Source organism: Arvicanthis niloticus, chromosome 8 (genome assembly GCF_011762505.2).
Source record: "Arvicanthis niloticus isolate mArvNil1 chromosome 8, mArvNil1.pat.X, whole genome shotgun sequence".
Classification (NCBI taxonomy): Eukaryota; Metazoa; Chordata; class Mammalia; order Rodentia; family Muridae; genus Arvicanthis; species Arvicanthis niloticus.
Genome location: NC_047665.1, coordinates 47500890 through 47522955, shown reverse-complemented (window position 1 = coordinate 47522955; position 22066 = coordinate 47500890). Strand labels below are relative to the sequence as shown.

General features: G+C 45.4%; 1 protein-coding gene across 1 annotated transcript in view; it reads left to right on the top strand.

The window, feature by feature from the left end:
• The first annotated feature begins 482 nt into the window (after window positions 1-482).
• The window catches only part of Nid1 (nidogen 1), a 75117-nt gene continuing 53533 nt past the window's right edge, over window positions 483-22066 (top strand). Inside the window, exon 1 of the mRNA XM_034509912.2 lies at window positions 483-779. Coding sequence (XP_034365803.1) covers window positions 555-779 — 225 coding nt within the window. The 5' untranslated portion in view covers window positions 483-554. The remainder of the gene's footprint in view (window positions 780-22066) is intronic.

Below are 22066 nucleotides of genomic sequence, written 5' to 3'. Positions count from 1 at the left end.
AGTTGTGGCTTTGTCTGGCAGGTGTGGGCTCCTGTTTCCTTCGGAATCCTATAACTTAAGGAGCCCAGAATCAGGAACTCGAAAAATGCTCAGTTAATGATTGGAAGGGTAAAGGCACAAACGTTTGTGCCTTTTGCTCAATTCCAGCACCCGCTCAGTCTCCTTTCTAGGGTGGGCTTTGTCCCTGGCCTCAGAGTGTTTGTTTCCTGGTTGCCGGCTCTCCAGGAACTTGCCTAACTGCAGAATGCTGTTGCAGAGTTCCTTCTTTCTGGATAAGAGCCCACCGTCGGGTTGGATCCGGAATGCGGGGAACCAACGCCCACTGCTGCGCGGGGGACCTTGGTGTCGCCCCTCTTCCTACTGCTCGCTGCCATTGGTAGACGGGGCGGGTGGGCCCTCCCCCATAGCCCCTCGGTTCTCCTCCCCATTTCCAGGGGTGGGGACGACGGGAGGCGGGAGTTGAGGAGGGACTGCCGAGGGGCGTAGGGTTACATCTCCGCCTCCTCTGCCTGAGCTGCTAAACTGCCGGGATTGCGGGACCACAGTTGGGAAACATGCTGGACGCCAGCGGCTGGAGCTGGGCGATGTGGACGTGGGTGCTGCTGCAGCTGCTGCTGCTGGCGGGACCCGGAGGCTGTCTGAGCCGCCAGGAGCTCTTCCCCTTCGGCCCTGGGCAGGGGGACCTAGAGCTGGAGGCCGGGGATGACGTGGTGTCCCCCTCCCTGGAATTGATCGGAGAACTGAGCTTCTATGATCGTTCCGACATCACGTCGGTCTATGTGAGTTGGGGCCGAGTGGGGAGGAAGGCCAGGGTATGCTGGGGGCGCCAGTCCAGAGAGACAGATGTGGAACTTGGGCGTCACCCTCGGGGACCCGAGTGCTAGCTGTCCCGGTGCGGGGCTCTCCGTTGGGTCTGCGCATCTAGAGGATCGCGTTGCTGGTCTGTCACCCCAGTAGTAAGTCTAGGATGGCATCTGCCTCCGGGATCCACTCATCTCTGCGTGCGCCCTACCAGGACCTTGGGACCTCGGGTAGAGTTTTCCTTCTCCATTCCTTGTGCTTCCCGCCTTCCTTCTGGGACAGGTCCCAGTACCCCGTAGCGCAATGGCCAGAGTTGGTTTGTATCCTGCGAGCATGCCTAGGGACTCTGTCGATGACGAGCTAGAAAGGACAGAGGAATCCTCCTGCTCCGCCCCAGAGTTCAGCGGACAGCCCCTTGCATCTGTGTGCGTGGGTTCTGGCTACGTCTTGGCAGAGATTCTGTTCTCTTAGTTGGGCTGATTTCAGAGTACAGAGGTCAGGACTGGGAACGCAGGGCGCCCTGGTGATCCAATTTCCTGTGACTGAGGGTGTCACCCAGGGGCCCCAGATGAGAAGCAGGACGTCATGACCTTTTAGCTCCCTTGAACCTCCCCAGTGCTTGCAGGGCCTGGGTGCTCTGTTAGCCTGGTCAAGCCCTTTCGTGCTGCTCCGGCACATCATGTGGATATAAAGCCTGTGTGCATTCCACAAGTGTGTGTGTGTGGGGGGGGGGGGGTACACAGACGGCGTCTGGGGCTTGTCCTGCGGGGGAGTGGCTATTCTCTCAGCCTGGCCTGGGTAGATAGCATGGGACAACACCCACGTGCAGCTTGTCAGCTTTGCCTAGAAAGAATGGGTCACACCCACAAAGAACTCTCACCCTTTGCTGGCTGATTGCCCTGGCCCCACCGTGGGAAGCCTGGAGAAGCCTATAGACTTTAGCATGCTTTGAAATACACATAATGAAATTCTTCCCCCGACCAAAGAAAACAACGTGATGAAACACAATCAAAATATTAAAGCATATACAACCAATTTTATGTAGTATTGAGGCTTCTTCCTCCTTCCCAGCACCCCCCCCCCCTTTTAGGGATGTGTTAGGGAGGAGTTAGGAATCAAAGCCAGGACTTCCTGCATGAAAGATAAGAATTCTACCAACTGCACTACATACTGGCCCCTCTTGTTTCCTTTTAAACCACACTAAGTATAGTGGTAGCCCGAGCAATGAGTTTGGTAACTATCAAAAAGGGTGGATCTGAGAAGCTATCTGAGGTGTATCAGTAGTGTCTGTCAGATTCCACACGAGGCGAGAAGGTGGGCAGGGGTCATGGTGGTACTTGCCTGAAATCCCACACTTGGGAGGTAAAGACAATTAGATCTGGAGTTAGGCCAGCCTGGACTATGGAGTCTGTCTTTAAAAGCCAGGAAACAGCCTGTGAGGTGACTCACTGGGTAAGAGGCACTTTGTCAGTCCTGACAGCCTAAATTCCTACCCCTATCCCTAGGACCCACAAACTGGAAGAAGAAAAGTGACTCATCCAAGGTGTCCTGTGTGTCATGGGTCGATTCACCCCCGGCCCTGGTCCCCCTCACTCTTTCTCTCAATTTTAAAAACTCCCCGAACAAGCAAAGCACCAGACTAAACAAGCCAGACGGAGCTAGGGGTCGAGAGACTTCAGCCTGATTTAACTCTGGTGCCTGAAGCCACCAAGGAAACCAGATGGAGAATATCCTGTGTCTAGCAGACACTCAAGCCTCAAGCCAACAGTCAGGGAGAAGAAGCGGAAGCCTGGAGACGCCGGTTTACAAGGGGAAAGAGTAAAATAAATACATGAATGGGCTGGAGGTAGTGGCACAGGCTTGCAATCTCAGCACCGAGGAGGTAGAAGTAGAAGGATCATGAGTTTGAGGATATCCTGGGGTCCAAGAAACTTTCTCAATAAGCAAACAAGATGATTTTGAAATTCTAAAAAATGACAGCTATCCTTAATAATGCTCCAAAGAGGTAACTTCCCAAGTGTGGCCCAGGGATCCCTGAGGTCAAGAAATTCAGAACAGCCGGGCAGTGGTGGCGCACACCTGTAATCCCAGCACTTGGGAGGCAGAGGCAGGTGGATTTCTGAGTTCGAGGCCAGTCTGGTCTACAGAGTGAGTTCTAGGACAGCCAGGACTACACAGAGAAACCCTGTCTCAAAAAACAAAACAAAACAAAACACCCAAAACAACAACAACAAAAAAAGAAATTCAGAAGATGGAGATTATTTTACAGAATACTAAGTTTTTGTTTTCTTCTTCCCCCCTTATTTGTATTTTATGTATGTGGGTGCTTGCCTGCTTGTATGTCTGAGGACCACATATGTGTAGTACTAGAAGATGCCAGAAGAGAGTAACAGATTCCCCTCTGGGACTGGGGATCCCACCTGTGTGTTGGAAATGGAACCTGGGTTAAATGTTTTTAACTGCTGACCAATCTTTCCAGCCCGTTATTTATTCTATTAAGCACGATGATGACGACGACACAGCATATGGCACATATGTGTGCATGTGCACATATGGGTACATGTGTGGAGCCTAGAGGGAGATCTTAGGAATGGGTTTTCTTCTGTTGCTATGAGCTGCAGGGATGGGATTTAGGTAACTCAAGACTTCAGGCTGTGGGACAAAAGCCTTTATCTGCTGTGCCATCTTGCTAACCCCAACTGCTTTTAGAGTTTAGTTTCCCAGGAATGTATGATGGTGTTCACTAGGGGATGCATGGTACCCACATGTCTTTTCCCACAGGACAAATGTAGAAGCATCTATCTGCCATCCATATAGTTGGACATCAAGTTGGTTTGCAAACATGTGAAGCAAAATCTCATCTCCCTCCAAATGTATTTTTGGTTGGAAATATAATCACCTGCATTAAAATAATGTTGTTTTTTGTTAACATGTAACAAATTCATTATTAAAATGTTGTTTAAGTATTTAACTTGATCTTTGCTTCCCTTTCCCAAATGATTAAATGTTGATTATGGTCTTGGGGGAATCTTCAAAACTGTTAAGTGTTCAAAGGGCTCCTGAAACCCAAATGCCCGAGGGCTGGTTATATATATATATATATATATCAAGACACTGAGTATAAGAACAGGAAGAAAGCATTGCTGGGAATATCTTCTGGAAGAGGCAGGTTCCATGTTGGATACTAGTGCCCTCCTGTGGACCTCATCAGAATCCCCCCACCCCTTTATGATGTGTGAATTCCCAGAGGAATGGTCCTGAATGGCCATGATTAGAGTCCAACCAATAAAACCAGTTATTCATCAGATCCCATCCAGGGGCTGAGCCCCATCCAGAGCCTAAAGCACTGGGACTTTCAGAACCTTGCTGCCATGACCCATGAACCTTAAACTCCCTGGGTGAGAGTTTTTCAAAACTATTGTGAAGTTGTTCTGAGTAATGAAAACATCTGCTGCCTTTGATTGGAATGTTGTCTCAGTTTGCACGCTTGCTATCATGTTGACTGGCCGCCCTCACTGGGTGTGTAAGGCAATGAAATAATTTCTAGAACATGATTTTAGTGATTATTAAATTATTTGCCCGTGAGTCATAAAGATGGGTAAGCAATTTAGTTATGATTTAATATTTCAGTCTGTTTTGTTAAAAAAAAAAAAAACTTTCCATGCAGTTGGAAATAGAATATCTTTAGCAACAAAAAGATTATGGGCTAAAGAGCTTGCCCTGCAACCATGAGGACTGGGGTTTGATTTCCCAGAACCCAGGGAAGAAAAGGCAGGCACAGCAACAAGCCTGCAGTCTCAGCACTTGGTGGAGGCAAAGGCAGAGGATTCCTGGGTCTTGCTGGTCAGTGTTTCTAGCCTAATCAACAAACCCCAGGTTCAGTGACAGACAGTATCTCAAAAAATAACGTGGAAAGTGACTGAATAAGACAACCGATACACACATCTGGCTTTCAAATGCACAGGACCATGTGCCTGCATGTATATACATGTACATGCAGAAATTCATTGTATACAATCTACACACATATACTCACATGCATGAACACATGTGAGCACCCACAACCTTCCAGTTGTTCATGGGTAATACTACTTCACTTACTACCTCACAGGACCTTCATGCACTGCTATATGAAGCTGCTCAGGTTGTTCCACTTTCAGGGGCTCTGGGCCAGGAAGGGAGATGGCTATTTTAGCCTATCTTAAACCCTGATCATCTAGCTTTAGCCTGGGACTATGATTCCTAGATGAAAGCACGTGCTTCTTATTTTCCCCAGGTTCCCCAGTGATTGAACAATGACTGTGGTTGAATCTCAGAGTCCAAGAGTAGTAATTCCAGCAAAGACTGAAATATAATTGACTAATTATAGTGATCAACTTCTGATTGAAGCCAAATCATTATTCTGATAAAGTAGCAGATTAATGGAATGAAGAAGTTTGAGAAAAAAATGTCCCCAGACTAATTTATTTTGGACTTTCAATACTTCTTCTTTTGCATGGTGGCACAAGCCTGTAATAATGCCATTACTCCAAGAGGCATCAAGCCCCCTTGTGCTACATGATAAGTCCAGAGATAGCCTGGACTGAAGGGTAAGACCCTATTTCAAAAGCTAAAAATAAAGACTTAGTGCTATTATTTTTAGTAACCTGATGGTTAATTGTTAATTTCATTTACTTTCTCAGGACATTAGAACTATTATTATTTTGAACCAGGGTCTCATGTGGCCCAGGCTTTGAACTCCCATTGTTTCTACCAAGGATTGAATTCCTGATAATTTTGCCTCTATCTCTTGAATGGTAGTATTACAGGTATGCACTGCCATATTTACTTTATGTAGTGCTAGGGTTTGAACCCTGGGATTTCATGCATGCTAGGCAAACATTCTACTGAGTATATATCCGCAGCCCCTCTCTCTCTCTCTCTCTCTCTCTCTCTCTCTCTCTCTCTCTCTCTCTCTCTGTGTGTGTGTGTATACATGTATGTGCAATATTTCAGTGTTAAGATCCATTATCCATCTATTCATTCTACAGATATTATTATTATTACTATTATTTTATTAATCGACAGAGTCTTTCTACATAACCTTGGCTGCCTGGAACTCACTATGTAGACCAGGCTGGCTTGGAACTCACAGAGATCCATATGCCTCTGCCTCCTAAATGCTGGGATCAAAGCTTTAATTAACTTCTTAATGTGCTAGGCACAATGTGAAGCTTGTGACAGACTGAAAATAAGACCAGTCTTCCATGGCCACAGTGTCATGTCATGAGAGAGGTGACAGCCAATGATCACACTGATAATAGACCTGTTATCACGTGCAGCATCCCCCGAAGCAGAAGTTCATGGAAGGAACAGTTTGGAGCAGGGCCTAAGCTCATGGAGTGGTCTAGAAATGCTCCCCCCAGCATAGCTGCAGCTACAATATGATGGAGATTGGCTCTGGGAAGTGTAAGAGGCAGGGGCATGGTTCAGATATGGAGATATTGCTCTTCATGAGACCCAGTCAAGAGCCAGGAATGGAACTTGGCATGTTCTTGGCCGGGACAGATGCTCATACAGGCTGCAGTCACAGTGCTTATAACAGACCTTGGGTCCCAGCCAGCAGAGCCCCATGCTTTTCATTTGTAGTTGATAAACTTCATAGTGCTCCCAGTGTGTCTCCACCAGTCTGGCCTGTCTCCTAGCTGTCATGCTATAGCCTGGCCTCCTAGTGTTGGCCCTATACTCCTGCCTTCTTTCCCTCTCTGCTTCCATTCCATGTAGATCTTTTACAATTTTTTATTTCATTAATTATTATTACTGTCTGTTTATATGCATGTGGTGTGCATGTGTGATTTTAGGTAAGCAAGAACTTCTTTGTCAGAGGCTATTTATGGAGTCCATTCTCTGTTTCCACTGTGGGCTCCAGGGATAGAATTCAGATCACTAGGCTGTGGTACAAAGGTTTTTACCTCAATAGCCCCATCTAGGTATTGGCACTTCTCTTCTATCTGGAACAACACACATGTCTCTCTCAGAGGTACCCCATCCTGCTGCTAGCTCTCAGACCTCATGCATCCTTTCCAAGTGGGTTCCATACTTGCTCACTCCTTGAAGCATGCTGGGATGATGTGAACAAAAGTCTGCTCTTCAGATGTGGTCCCTATAACAAAATAAATGATTCTACCCAAGTCTAGTTCAGCAAATCAACCAGTTTTGGGGTTACTTACAAACTCAGGAGTTTCTAAAAATCAGTCACTAAAAAGCCCACCTAACATGGATGATAACTCACAAAAACTGTATCCCTAGAGCTTCTGCACAACTTGCAGGCTGCTTCATGGAAGAGTCTAATGCACAGCAATTTTTTATTGTTCATATAAGCTTAGGGAGGGGGGCCTTGTGAGTCTTGTAAGTTTCCTGAACTTGCTGAGCCTTGTAAGTTTTGAGAATGAAACATTTCATTTGGGAGGAATACATACAGGAAGGAGAGCATTTGGAAGGAATACCTTGTTCCTTTCTTTGCTTGCTGCCCTGTCTTCCCGGTTAGTCTGAGCCCTATGGGGACAGGGCTTTACTGTTATATGACAGTCATTTCCAGGTGTGTGTGTGTGTGTGTGTGTGTGTACAGATGGATATAGTGAGTGCTGTGGAGTCAACCAATACACAAATGACTGCTGGACTCCAAAGCAAAGGGAACAGTTTGACATTTCTAAGTAAGCTAGGGACATGGGATGTGTGCGTGGTGGCGGCAAGCATGTGTGTGTGTGTGTGTGTGTGTGTGTGTGTGTGTGTGTGTGTGTGCAGGGAACAGAGGGCTGTATGGGCCAGTTTATGTATAGACACCATGACACTGATATGGATACCTGGCATGGATCAAGATGACTGATGCTAGACATGGGGCGGGGGCGTGAGTCAACAAAAGGTGGCTGACACTGGGCTTCTGGGGAACCACAAAGTAATCAGAGATGTAAACTCATAACTATTCCTGGCAGAATGTCATCTTTGTGTAGGCTTTGTATAAATATGGCCTTGAGGTCAGGGGGCTGTGTCTTTACCTTTGTCTTCAACCTGTCTGTGTGTCTGTCTGTAGTGTCCAGTGTGTAGTCCAGTGTGTATACCTCACTATGGTTTGTCAGGTCTGCATATGCCTGTCTGTTTGTGGCTCATGTGTGCTGGTGTGTGCCTGGATGTCTGCAGGAGATCATGTGCCTAGTGGTCCTTGTGATGGCCCCTTGCCAGGAGTGATTAGAGTATGTTGCATTTGCCTGTGGCTAGGGATATCCTCTTCAATGGCCTGGCCCCTGTGACCCTGCTCCCCTTCCCAACACAGAGGTCAATATGAACCTGGAACCTACCAATTGGCTAAATTGGCTGGCTAGGGAGCACCAGGAATCCTGCTGTCTCCACCTCCCAGAGCTGAGGTTACTGGCACAGGCTTTTAGGTAGGTGCTAGGAATCTGAACTCAGGTCCTCATGACTGCATGACACTTTGCTGTTGAGCCATCTCCCCAGCCTCTAATATTATTTTCCTCAACAAATAAGATAGCATAGGAGTCAAAGAAGCAGAAAGAACCTGTAAAAGTTCAAAGAGACTTCAGAGAATGTTAATCCTGGTTGGAGCCTGACTAAAACAATCTGGCCACACAAAGACTTCTTCCAGACTGTGATTGTGATTTTCTCTTTTTCTTTCTCTTTGTGTTGAGGGTCAAACACAGGGCCTCCCAGTTTAGCTGCTTAAAACGCTGGCAGGTAGAATACTAGGATATCCAGGATTTCATTCAAAATACTCAAAAAAAAAAAAAAAAAAAAAAAAAGAGCATGGTGGTCCAGGACTGTAATCCCGGCATTCAGGAGGCAGAGGCAGAAGGATCGCTGCAAGTTTAAAGCCAGCCTGGGCTACATGATAAGACCTCATCCCAAAGCCAAACATAACAACCACTACCAAAAGCCCCCTGCCCTCAAAAAAACCTCAAAGAAAAAAAAATAAAGACAGGTTGAAGAGATTCTAGCCAATTTGGGCTTGGCTTACATAACTCTGGCAGGCCTTGCCCTTCTCCCTAATTCCCTCTGCCTTGCTAAAAACTGTTAGAGATTATATTCCTAAAGCTAGCCAGTCAGGTCTATTCCTTGTTTGGCCACTTCCTCCTCCTGAGGCTGACTAACAAGGTCCAGCTATCAAAATATTGAAGACCTCAATCAAAAGCCCCTTTGGTTCACCTAATTAACATTTCTAATTAAAATTAAACACCTCATCCTGACATGGGGTTTCCCCTTTTGCCTTTATAAACTGCCATGTTATGGACCACATCTGGGTCACATCTGTCTCCTTTCTATCCACAACCTAGAGGTAGTCCTTTGTCCTCCAGGACAAATTACCTCCCTTGCTCCCTTCCCCTCCTTCATCCTCCATCACCTGTCTTTGTTTCCTATTCCCTGCTTTTTTCCCTCTGGGACAAACAAATCTCCTTTGTGCTGAGAACATGGTCTTGGGGGTCCTGAGCTGATACCCAGGTGTGTCAGGAACAGAAGAAAAGAAGAACTACAGCGTGCTAGGGACTTCAAGACCTATTGCTGGATGGATGTGTGCTGGGGAGGGGTGTAAGTTTGTGTTCTGGGTCTGTTTGAAAATTCCCCTAAACTGTAGTGTTTTACAAAAATGTTTAAAAAAAAAACTATTCTGCCACCCAACTGGAAAGAGGAACTTTAGAGGGTGGAGAGCAGGGGAAGTGAGTTCTGTGGCTAGAGACAAGTTGCCAGGGTCAAGGTAAGGGGTGTGGCAGGGTAAGGTTGGTGGTTGACTCTGTGATGGTGGAAACAAAAGGCTTGTTAATACTGTGTGCCTTTGATATTCTCAGCAGCCTTGGGATGGGGCTCAGGCAAGAGCTGTGTGGTCCAGAGTTGCAGAGCAAAGCATACAAGCCCGAGACCATGACCACGGTTGTCTCTTTCAGCCCCTAGTCCAGGATTCTTTATACCACTTTGCCTTGAGTGCCCTTTTCCTGCTTCCCTTCCTACCTCCCTCCTTCCTGTCTCATTAGCTCTTGCTTCAAGCAGATTTCTAGGCTACATGAGTTGGGGCCACAGTGAGACGTGACATGCAGTGTGATTGATCATCATAGCTGTGCTACTACTGAATGCACTGTGGGTTCTTGGTCCCCAAATATTGACTTAACTGTTTATAGACGATTTATCTTCCTTCCTTCCTTCCTTCCTTCCTTCCTTCCTTCCTTCCTTCCTTCCTTCCTTCCTTCCTTCCTCCTCTTCCTCCTTCTTCTTCTCCCTCTCTTTCTTTTTTTCCTTTCTTTCAAGTTTCAAACACATAAAGAGGCACCATGACGCTCATGGAAACCGCACCATGAAACTTGCTAACCTTTTCCACTGTTCATTCCTGGCCAAGGTGGATTAATTCCATGCTTATTTCATTTCATGGAAGTATCCAGAATAAACTGTACTCTTCATGATATATCAGCAGCAAATAGCACCAGTGTACCTGCTCCTGTGGGTGGCTCTGTTGGTTCTTGAAATGGGAGCCAGTCAGGTGCATGGTGAGGTGCTGGGAGAGAGAGAGAGATCTCGATTGAGAGAAGAGCTGGTTAATCTGGCTGTGATTGTGTAAACCTTTAATCTTTTAATCCCAGCACTGGGGAGGCAGAGGCAGGCAGAACTCTTGAGTCTATAGAGTTCTAGAACAGCCAATGTTACATGGTGAGACGAGAGAGAGAGAGAGAGAGAGAGAGAGAGAGAGAGAGAGAGAGAGAGAGAGAGAGAAGAGATGATAGTGGACCATCTTCCCAGAATGACAGCAGCCTGGTAGGTGCCTTCTCATAGGCAAGGGCTGTGGCAGCATAACAGCAGTCTGACCTTCACCTGGTCTCTAGATCTTTCTCCAGTTTTGTAAATCTCAAGAATTGCAGTTATTACTGCTATCAAAGGTCATTGTTTCCTCTCCCAATCTTTTAATCTTTGTATGTGCACCATGGCACACATGTGGAAGTCAGAGGACAAGGGTGAGGGTCTCCTTCCATGTTGTTTAAGGCAGGGTCTCTTGGTTGTTTACCACTATGTGCACCAGGCTGGTTGGCCTTGAGCTTCTGGGATATGGCCATGACATAGGATCATGGGCTTGCAGACATGCTGCTACTATGTGGCTTTGCATGAGTTCTGGGGATCTGAATTCAGGTTTTCAGGCTTGTGTGGCAAGTTCTTTGCTCACTGAGCCCTCTCCCCAGTGACCCTCTCCTTATTATTGTTGCTGATGAGTTTTTTAAAAAGATTTATTTTATTCTTAGTTGTATGCGTATGTGTGTGCACTAGTGAGTGCAGTTACCTTCAGAGGCCAGAAGATGGTGTCAGCTGGAATTACAGATAGTTATGAGCTGCCTGACATGGGTTCTGAGAACCAAATTTTACATAATCAGTGTGTGCTCTTAACCACTGAGTCATCTCTCCAGCTCCATGTGTAACTCTGATATGTTATTTGGGGGACAGATTGGAAGGAGTGGCTGTCCAGAGAGGGACCAGAGTTAGTTGATATTTAATATGGAGGCCGGTATACTAAGAGAGGGAGAGACCAGGGTTTTAAATATGTGTATTTTTTAACGTTTGTTTTGAGGGTTTGATCCCAGCCTTCAAATGCTGGGATTACATGAGAGAGCTAGTATACTCAGTTTGAGAAATAAGGTTTTGATATTCAGCTTCAAAGTAACAACAACAACAACACCCTCCAAAAAGAAAAAACATACCAAAAAATTAAAGAAAAAAGTTCTTGAATATTCCCAAAGCTGCCCTTTACAAACTTTATTAAGCCAGAGATTCAGAAACAAGCTCACAGGACATTTGTTGTGTCTCCCCCTTTGTTCATGCTTGTTAAAGAATCACTGCCTTTTGTCCTGCAGAATGTTCTAGGCCTGCATTCCACTGCTTCTTTGTCCTACAGTCTAACTTGCTATTCTGCTATGGCATTTCCTGGAAATGGTTATTGGATCCTATTTTGAAAGTATTCAGGTTAAACTTTTTTATCCTTAGATTTGGAAGCACTGAGGAGATAGTTCAGGGATCTAGTGCTTGCCTAGCATGCATGAGGTTCTTGGTTCAAGTCCCATTTCCACAAGAAACAAAATAAAGTAATATAAGCCATGGTCAGCAAGCTTCTGTGATCCTCCTGCTGTCTCAGGGGTGACCCCTTCAAATATGACACCAGGTTACAGTCAGGAGCTGCCAGCCCCAGCTTTTTATGTGGTGCCAGGGATCTGAACTAGGGTCCTTATGTTTGTGCACCAAACACTTTGTCTACTGAGCCCTCTTCTGAGACCTGTGTACCTCTCTTTTCCCTTGTTTTATATATCCCTGACACCCTTGATATTTTTTGTTTGTTTTGTTTTTTGAGACAGGGTCTCATTCTATAGTCTAGGCAGGCCTGGTATTGACTATGTACCCTAGAATGGCTTCAAATTCATGGCAATGTTTATGTCCCAGCATCCTAAGTATTTAAGCAAGTATGGCTGACTTCAATTTAAAAAAAAAATGTTACAGCTTTATTGAGATAGAATTCATGTGCAGAAAAATTCATATTGCCTCCCCCTTTCTGAGATAAAAGTACCAGGTATCGCATGCTGGCATTTAATTCACCATGTACCTGCACCTGGCTTTGAACTCCTGATCTTCCTGCATCTACCTTCTAAGTGCTAGGATTCTATAATCCTACTACACCTGTCAAAAATGCCAATATACCTGCCAAAAATCTACCCTTCAAAAATATATGTGGTAGCTGAGCAATGGTGGCACACGCCTTTAATCCCAGTACTTGGGAGGCAGAGGCAGGCAGATTTCTGAGTTTGAGGCCAGCCTGGTCTACAGAGTGAGTTCCAGGACAGCCAGGGCTACACAGAGAAACCCTGTCTTGAAAAACCAAACCAAACCAAAAAAAAATATGGTTTGGGCCATTGAGATGGTTCAGCCAGTAAGGGCTCCTGCCATCAAGATTGGTAATCTGAATTTGATCTCTGAAACCAGATGATGAGAAGAGGTAACTGACATCTAGAAATTGTCCTTTGACCTCTACAGGTACATGGGTGTCCCCTTCAATAAATAAAGTGTATGCCAAGGAAGGTACAATGGCATACTACATTGATCTGAGCAGGCTGAGGAAGGAGGAAGGGTTTGAGGCCATCCTGGGCTATACAAGGAGGCTCTGTCTCAAAAACAAAGCAAAAATAAAAATTCAGTGGCTTTTAGTCTGTTCAGAGAATGGCACAACCACTATAGAAGTCTATTCTAGAATGTTTTTTATCAGACCGTAGACAAGTCTTGTGTCTAACAGTCACTTTCTGTTTCTCCTCCCAGAATCCCAGTCTATTTTTTCCAAGGATGTCCCCTTCTGGACATTTCAGAGAAATGGGTTGTATAGCCTTTCACGGGTGACTTCCAGTGCAGCACCATGCTTGCAGAATTCATCCATGCTGTAGAATGTACATGGGATTTACTCTTTTGTATTTGGATAATTTTCTAGTTAATTTTGACACAAACTAGAGTTATTTGGAGAAAGACAACCTCAGCTGAGGAATTGTCTCCATTAGGTTGGCCTAGGGGAATGTCCGTGAGACATTTTCTTGTTTAATGATTGATCGGGATGGCCCACTGCAGGTGGTTCTGAGTTGTATAAGAAAGCAAACTGAGCGAGCCACGGGGAGGAAACCAGTAATTACTATTCTTCCATGGTCTCTGCCTCCAGGTTTCAGCCTTGAGTTCACGCCCGGATTTTCCTTAGGGCCTGACTGTGATCCCTACCTGTAAGCCAAATAAACTCTTTCCTCCCAAGGCACTTTGGTTATGATGTTTATCACCTAATTAGGGCAGCATCCTTATCATCATACTAATTAAATTGTTTAAATTTTTTGAGACAGGGACTGCTATACTTGTGGTGGTTGCCCTTGAACTCAGTATGTAGTTAAGGATAACCTCAAAGCCTCGTACTCCTGCCTTCACCTCCCAGGTGATGACATTGCAGGCATGAAGCAGAAGCAAAACTGTCTAGGGAACAGAGAAGAGTAAGGGGTGAGAGGCTGGAGGGTAGCAAGGCTGGGGGCGGGGGACAGTATGCTCAAAGTCTATCACATACATGCTAGAAATGGCCTTGCAAAACCTTGCATGAACAATAATGCAAAACGAGCCTTTTCTCACTGGGTGTGTGTATGAGGGGGTTGGGGGGCTCCAGGGAAGACAAGAAGTATAAAGCATCAGGTGTGGAGCTCTTGCCTCCTCGATGATGCTGAAGCTTGAATTAAGGACCTCTTGTAGTAACAGGTTCCAAGGTAAGGTCCTGGTGTCTGCACCCTAGTGGTGGGAAAACACACAGCTTTGCCTAGAGATTAGGGCTTACACAGGGCCTTTCCTTTTTCCCTGGTCTTCTAGAGGTAGAAGGATAAAGGTAACAGTCTCCACCCTCTTCCCCTCTCTAGATTGATTTGTTTTGTTTTATGTGTATGAACATTTTGCCTTCATGTATATATGTGCACCACATGAGTGCCTGGTGCCCATGGAGGTAAGAAGAGCATTGGACCTAAAACTGGACTTTAAAATGGCTCTGAGCCACTCTGTGGGTGCTGGGAACCAAACTCAGGTCCTCTGGAAGAGCAGGCAGTGCCCTTATCTGCTGAGCCATTTTTCCAGTGTCTACTCATCTCCTCTTTGATGGTTAAGATGTAAAGACCTTGACTCTTCAACTTTTGAGTTTGGTTCTGTGGCCCAATTGGGAGGCACTCACTATGTAGCCCATGCTGGTCTCAAACTCATGACTCTCACTTTGCCTCATCTTCCCTAGTGGGGAGTTTACAGAGAGGCACCCCCCAACCCATGCCTGACTAGCAATATGTGTGTCAGAAAATTATCCTTGGTAGAGATTGTCACAGAAGAGATGAACAAGCTATCTAAAAATCTCTCATTAGACACAACTGGGTTAGGTTGAAAAACAAAACAAAACAAAATAAAACAAAACCAAACCAAGTGGTGACTGTAACCCGGGGCTGTCCCTGTCTTTATTTGGTAATCCCTTTGTTTCTATTTCTAATTTAAGTCAGAGCCATTTCCTCTGGCTCATGGGTTAATGAAAAACATTTGCAATCTGGAGTACTGGAGTGTTCTGCACTTCTAGTGTCTGTTCTCAGGCAAGTGAAGACCCGAAGTTGATTTTTTTTTCCCCTCAAGCCAAGAGTGAAGGGGATGCTCCACCCACCTCACAAGGTTGAATGAATTGTCGGAGCAATAAGCTGGAGCTTTAAGGGTAAAAGCCAGGGCTTTGGCATCCCCAATTAGTGAGGCTCAGCCACCTGTCTTGATATACCAACTAGAGAGACCAAGAATGGTGTAGGCTCCTTTATCGTCATCTCAACTCTGGATACTCAAAGGTGGTCCCGAAGAAGTACTTATTGCTAGGTGGTCCTGAAGAAGTACTTATTGCTAGGTGGTTCTGAAGAAGTACTTATTGTTTGGTGGTCTCAAAGAAGTTCTTATTGCTTGAGGGGACAAAATGTTCCTAGGGAGATGCTCACTATTACTCCAGGGTGCAGCCTCACCCCCATGGATAATTGCCCTCTGAGAGTGGACGGAGGCTATACTATATTGAGCTGTTCTCCTCTGGGAACTGAAGGTGGCTGCAGGTTTAAGAGGAGGCCCCATCCCTGTGCTTTGAGCCTTGAAGGGGAATGAGATGGATCATGGAGTGGAGTCAAGCAGGTATGAGCCAAAGTGAAGGACACAGACATGAAATGAGGAGCAGGATGGTAGGCTTTCCTTCTGCTTCTAATTACCTTATGGGCTCAAGTGAGGACTCAGTGATCTTGAGCTGAAGGGTCTAAATGCCTGTGCTCAGACAGACAGTCAGGCCCCACATTTACCTCTGAAATCAATTTCCACCTCCATTATAAATAGATTTGGTTATTTCCTAGACTTGTTTTTCTATGCTTTTTCTTTTCATGGGTTTCTCCCATTTTCTAGCTTTTTTTTTTTTAAGCTGGAAACGTGACACCCCTCCGCTCCACACAACCTCCACTTTAATGCTCAATGTCCCTAAACTAAGCAGCTACATAAAAAACAGAACGATGTCTGGGTATGCTTCCTGCAGATGTGAGCTGCACACCCAGTGGCTGTGTGAACATGTTAAGTTAAGGGCTTGTCAGTTCTCCGTTACATATGTGTGAATAGCAGCCTTGTAGTGCAATGCCCATTATGTTAAACGTTTACAAATGTAGCACAGCCATAGGCAAAGACCTCACACTCAGCACACACTCCAGACGCCTCTGTTCCCTTGCCATTATTTATTCTAAACTATCTGAGCCCAAGTTCCCACCGTCTCCCACCCAGGGAGTTCGGCTTTCTTCAAGTTTCATTGTCTACTCCGTGCAGCCATTTGTGTTTCTCAAGCCACTCTGTTTCTTATTTGGGTCTACCTCAAGCATTCTCTGACCACACTGTTTTGGAGAAGGCCTTCCCCCTGACCACCCTGGCCCCCAGGATTGTAGGCTGCCCTGGGGACTGCCACTAGTTGCCTTTAAGCCAAGAAAGATGCATGTCTGCCCTCTTCTCTTCCGTGCATTTATGTGGAATCTGACATGATTTCCTTCCATTGACCATCTGCAAAGACCGCTCTCAGTGATTCCTGGTGTCTGTACGTTCACATTAATGTTGGAAAAGAGACAGGAAATGCTTTTAAAACAGGAAGCACCCTTCCATTCCAAGTGGCTCTGACCTCCTCCTCTGCAGTTGAGTTGAAACAATTAGACTTAAGTGGTTCCAGCTGTTGCTGATGTTGGGCGTGTGTGTGTGTGTGTGTGTGTGTGTGTGTGTGTGTGTGTGTGTGTGTGTGTGTGTGTTATAATCGACATGGATTATTCCAGGACAGGTGATGAAAAGCCAGGTGGGTTGGTGTGTGTGAGGCTCAGTGAGTTAAATCCTGCAGTGGCAGTACCTGCACTTTCTAGGACATTATCTGCATCAGTCCACACGTTGAAGTGGATGGAATTCATTTTTACTCCATAATACAAAGTCATCAAGAATCTTTCTTAGGCAATGTTTTGTTACTTTGAGTTAAGTCGCCCCTGGAATTTTCAGGGCAAGAGGGCTCCAGCAGTCTCAAAAAGCTGAGCCACCCATCTTCTGTAAATCAAAGAGATTTAGTAATGCTAAAAGGTAGAGAGTGGCCGCACTGGGAGGAGAGACAGACAAGGGTACTGTGGCCCTCTACCTTCTAGGTGCTGATGTGAGCTTTAGATTGAACAGAGAAAGAGTTAGAGCAAGGAGCAGGAGTTCTGTAATTTAACAGTGCCAACGTAGGTGTGAACTTGTTGATCATGGTATTCACTTTGGTTCTGTGAGGTGGTCCAAATCCTTAGGGAGGAGTCAGTCTAGCTCCTACCAGATGCTTGCCTGCTCTAGCCGTAGATAGCTCCCCTCCTCTGGGGCTGGGGGCAGGGGTGGGGTGAGGAGAAGGGCTCTGCCCCAAGAGGGTCTGCTGATGTGAAAATTCAGAGGAACGCAGGAGAAAAGGTTAAAGATATTGACTTGGTCTCCATATCTTCAGGCAGAGTACAGACAAATGAAGGCAAAAAAAAGGGCCAGGCTTCCATTCATTTAGTTACTCTGTGATAACTAAGTGACTGTTTCAATAACAATATAACATCCTTAATTATTATTCTGTGTTTTAGATGGATTTTCTCAAAAAGTGCCCAAACTAGGGTATTTAGTGTTTTGTTGTTTGCTTTTTTTAAAAAAAAATCTTTGTGTGTATGTGTACATATGAATGTTCATATGTATGAATGGGGTACATGCATACCATGGTACACATGAAATCAGGACAAGCTCAGGTATGGGACCTCACCTTCCAGCTTGCTTGAGATAGATCTCTTGTTCAACGCTGTATATGTTAGACTGGCTGCTGCCCAGAGAGCTTCCAGAGACTTTCCCATCTCTTCCCTGCCCATGTGACAAGCAATTCAAGTCTCCTCTTCAGCCCTGGTTTGGGTTTATTGTGAAAGGGTCTCGTGTAGTTTAGGTTTACCTGGAACGCTCTATGTAGTAGCTGTGGCTGGCTTTGAACTTCTGCTCCTTGTCTGTTTACCCTCCCAAGTCCTGGAATTACAGGTATACACCACTGCACCTGTGTGCAAAGCTTCTGCCAGCTGAGCCCTACCTATCCCCAGACTTCATCACGGATATGGTGGACACAACACTGGTGTCTGCTGTACAATGCTTTTTGTTAATATTGGTTTCTTTCTTGACTCTGGAGCCGTTTTGGAATGCCACAGGACTATGTGACTTTTGATCACCTTCAATTAACAGGCATTGCTTTTGCCACAGCCTTCTGCTCATTAGCCCAGGGCAAGTGAGATGCCTGATTCTGGGGCTGGGTGGCTAGGAGGGAGGCCTGGGTGGGAAGGGATGCCAAGCAGCGATGTCCACCTCTTGTTTATTTTTGCTTCTGTGTTGTGCTTTGAGTGCCAGGGCCCCAACATTCACTGCAAGACTAATGTCAAGGAACCCTTCGTTATGTTTTGGGTATTTTTTTTTTTCGGCCTTACATTTAAGTCTTTTAATCCATTTCCAGTTAATATTTTGTGGGTGCCATAAAATAAGGAGCCCATCCTTATTACTTTAAATGGGCATATCCAGCTTCCTTGGCACTGCTTATTGAGGAGAATGCCCTGTGCCATGTTGTGTTCTTGGCAGGCTTGTGAGATCTCAGTTGGCTGTGTATGTTATAGGTTTATGGCTGCTCCCCGCCCCTTATCCCACTTCCTCCTGGGCCTCTGAGTCCCTGTGTGGTCCATGCGCCCCACATGTCTGTCCTTTGTTAGGAAACTTGATGCTAGTCATTTCAGTTTATATGTCATATTTATATGCTTTTGTGGGTCCATTATACCTCATTGTAGCTGGAAAACAAAACAATCAAAGACCAAGGCCAACTCCTGACTGATCTCAGTGTTGGCTTATCTACTTGTCCTGGTTTCTAAACTTTAGCCCAATCCTGTTCATTATTGTTGTTGTGAAGCAGTTTCCTCTGGGGCTGTCATGGCCCCGCCTTCATTGATGGGGACTTATAGAATACCTGGCTATACCAAAAAACCAAGCAAAACGATCCAGAGATAACTAAGTCTGTGGTAGTCACAATGAACCTGCTAACACTTCCTTGTAGAAGGAGTCGTTTCTTCAGTCCATTACTGCCCTAAATGAGCAGAACGAATATTTCTTGTTTTTGCTTTTTGAGATAAGACTTCTTTATGTAGCCCTGGCTGTCTTAGAACTCAATCTGTAGACCAGGCTGGCCTCAAACTCACAGGGATCTGCCTGCCTCTGCTTCCTGAGTGTTAGGATTAAAGGCATATACTACCATCATATAGCTTTAATTAATATATATATATTAATATATATATTAATTGGTTTTTTGAGACAGGGTTTCTCTGTATAGCCTTGGCTGTCCTAGAACTCACTCTGTAGACCAGGCTGGCCTCAAACTCAGAAATCCACCTGCCTCTGCCTCCCAAGTGCTGGGATTAAAGGCATGCGCCACCACTGCCTGGCTAGTTTATATTTTTTAAAGGTTAATTTTTTAGCCTGGTATGGCGGTGCATACCTTTAATCCCAGCATTCAGGACACAGGGGTGGGTTCTAGACCAGCTAGGGCTACATAGTGAGGTCCTGTTTCAATTTATTCTTTTTAATTCTGTTTATGAGTATGTATCTATACGTGGATATGTGCACATGAATGCAGGTGCCCCTGGAGTCCAGCGCCATCAGGTGCCCTGAAACTGAAATTGTTAGCTACCTGACATGAATGCTAGAACTAAACTTTGGGTCCTTTGGAAAAGCAATATATCTTCCTAACCACTAAGCCATGTCTCCAGCCCCTTTATTACTATTTTAAAATATAGAACACTTCAGTTTGTCATGTCATCTTCAGGGCATGCTAATTTCTGTACTTTAGTATATGTGCTGCCAAAAGAAACACTCCTGAAAGAGGTTTTTTCTTAACTAAATGTTTTTAAATTATTATGATTATTACACGTGTGTGTGTGTGTGTGTGTGTGTGTGTGTGTGTGTGTGTGTATGCCGCAGCACACATACGGATGCCAGGGGACCACTTGTAGGAGTCTTTTTCTTTCCCTTCTACCTTGTGGCTTCTGTGGATGAGACTGTCCTCCAGCTTGTGCCTTTACCCGCAGACTGCTCTCACCTGCCCACGAATACTTTTCCTTTATGTGTCTCCAGGAAAGGCCACACAGCACTTATCTCTTTGGAGAAGCTAAGCTTACTATAGAAGAGTTCCAAACATTAAAAAAATAAAACAGAATGAACCCTTACATCCCCATTACTCACCTTCAACAAATATCAACCTGTGACCAGCACTGCTTCATTCACAACCCCAGACATCTGTCGCATCCCCTTCTCCATCCCACACTGGGTTATTTTAAAGCAAATCCTAAGCATTTTATTTCCTTGTAAATATTTTGGAATGTATCTCAAAAAGACCCTTTAAAAAATAACAAAATGGGCCGGGCAGTGGTGGTGTATGCCTTTAATCCCAGCGCTTGGGAGGCAGAGGCAGGTGGATTTCTGAATTTGAGGCCAGCCTGGTCTACAGAGTGAGTTCCAGGACAGCCAGGGCTACACAGAGAAACCCTGTCTCGAAAAACAACAACAACAACAACAAAAATCGAAAAAATAACAAAACAAGAAAATCACAATTACATCTAAGTATTGTAATCTCTCTCCCTCCATCTCTCTCTGTCTGTTTCCCCCTGCTGCTCACCCCGAGCAATGTGTGGTTGTGTAGCCTTGGCTGTCCTGGAACTTACTATATAGACCAGGCTCCTTTTGAACTCAAAGGGACCCACCTGCCTCTCCCCCTGAGAGTCAACACACGTGGCTTCTTTTTTTTTTTTTTTTTTTTTTTTTTTTCTTTTCAGTGACTGGCTTAAATCAGAATCTAGCCAAACTGTACTTCACGTATATACATCCTTCTAAGGACTTTTTTTCTTTTTAAAGACAGCACAAGCTGGCCTGAAACTCTATGTTGCCGAGGATGTCTCTGAACTACTGATTTTCCTGACCCCAGCTCCCCGTGGATGGGATTACCACACCCAGTCTATGCAGTGCAGGGAACCCTGTAAATGGGACCTCACCCCGTGGATTCCCTTGTGTGCTCTGAGGGACTACAGGGCTGCCATTCTCTGGTCTGTGGGATGCAGTTGGGGCTCACTCCAGCCATTTCCAAAGCAGCCTGTATGCACAGATCTTGTCTCTGCCTTGCACTCTGGAGGAAGTCAAGAAGCTGGAGGGGACATTAGGTGCTGTATTAAGCTTTGGAGCTGCGGTGATGACTAAGACTTGCTGAGTGCATAGGGCAAGGGCCTCCCAACCGGGCTTAAGGGAGTAGGACCGCAGAGAGTGTGGGAGGAGGAGTGAACTTAAGGAGAAGCCTGTGAAAGGAGCCTGTGGTGTTGAGTAGCTGCTACATCAGTGCTGTTCTGAAGGACTGGATGGACCAGTCACGGGAACCCAGGTGTCAGCACTGGGAATGCTGGGACTTTAGGAAAGGAGACAGGCAAAGTAACCAAACTGGCATGCTGACTCAGGCCTGTAATCCTATCATTTGGGAGGTGGAGGCAGGAGGATAGGAGTTCAAGGTCATTTCTTGCTACATATTTAGTTTTTAGGCTAGCCCTCTCCAAAACAAACAAACCAAAACCAAGATACTAACCAAGTGTCCCAGTTGCTACAGGTGGGAGAATGCAGCCATGGTTCAGACTGGGTGGGAAGCTTCGTGCCTAACGGAGGGAAACATTGCTTCACCAAGCTGGCTATTCTTTGACGTATTTCAAAAAAAAAAAACAAAAACAAAAACAAAAAAAACCAACCAAACAAACAAAACTAAACAACAAAACAAAACACTTAAAGGGACAAGCCTGAAGTTAGGAATCATCAGAAACCCGGTTATTTCGCTCCTTATTGTTTAGACAGAATACTAACACTTATAGCATCTATTTCTGAATTTGGCTTTCTTCGTTCTCACAGATGTCTGAGTTGAAGGTCACACTGGCTGAAGAAACAGCTTTCCCAGTAATAATACCAAGGAGAGTTATGTGATCTGGCGACAAATAGTCACCCAAGGTCCTTGCATGAAATTTGATTTCTAAGGCAGGCATTCCTTATGAAAATAGAATCATTCCAGTGCCCAGATTCCAAAGAATAGATGGTACTAGGAGAGTTTTCAGGATTGTTAGATGACTCTGAGTTT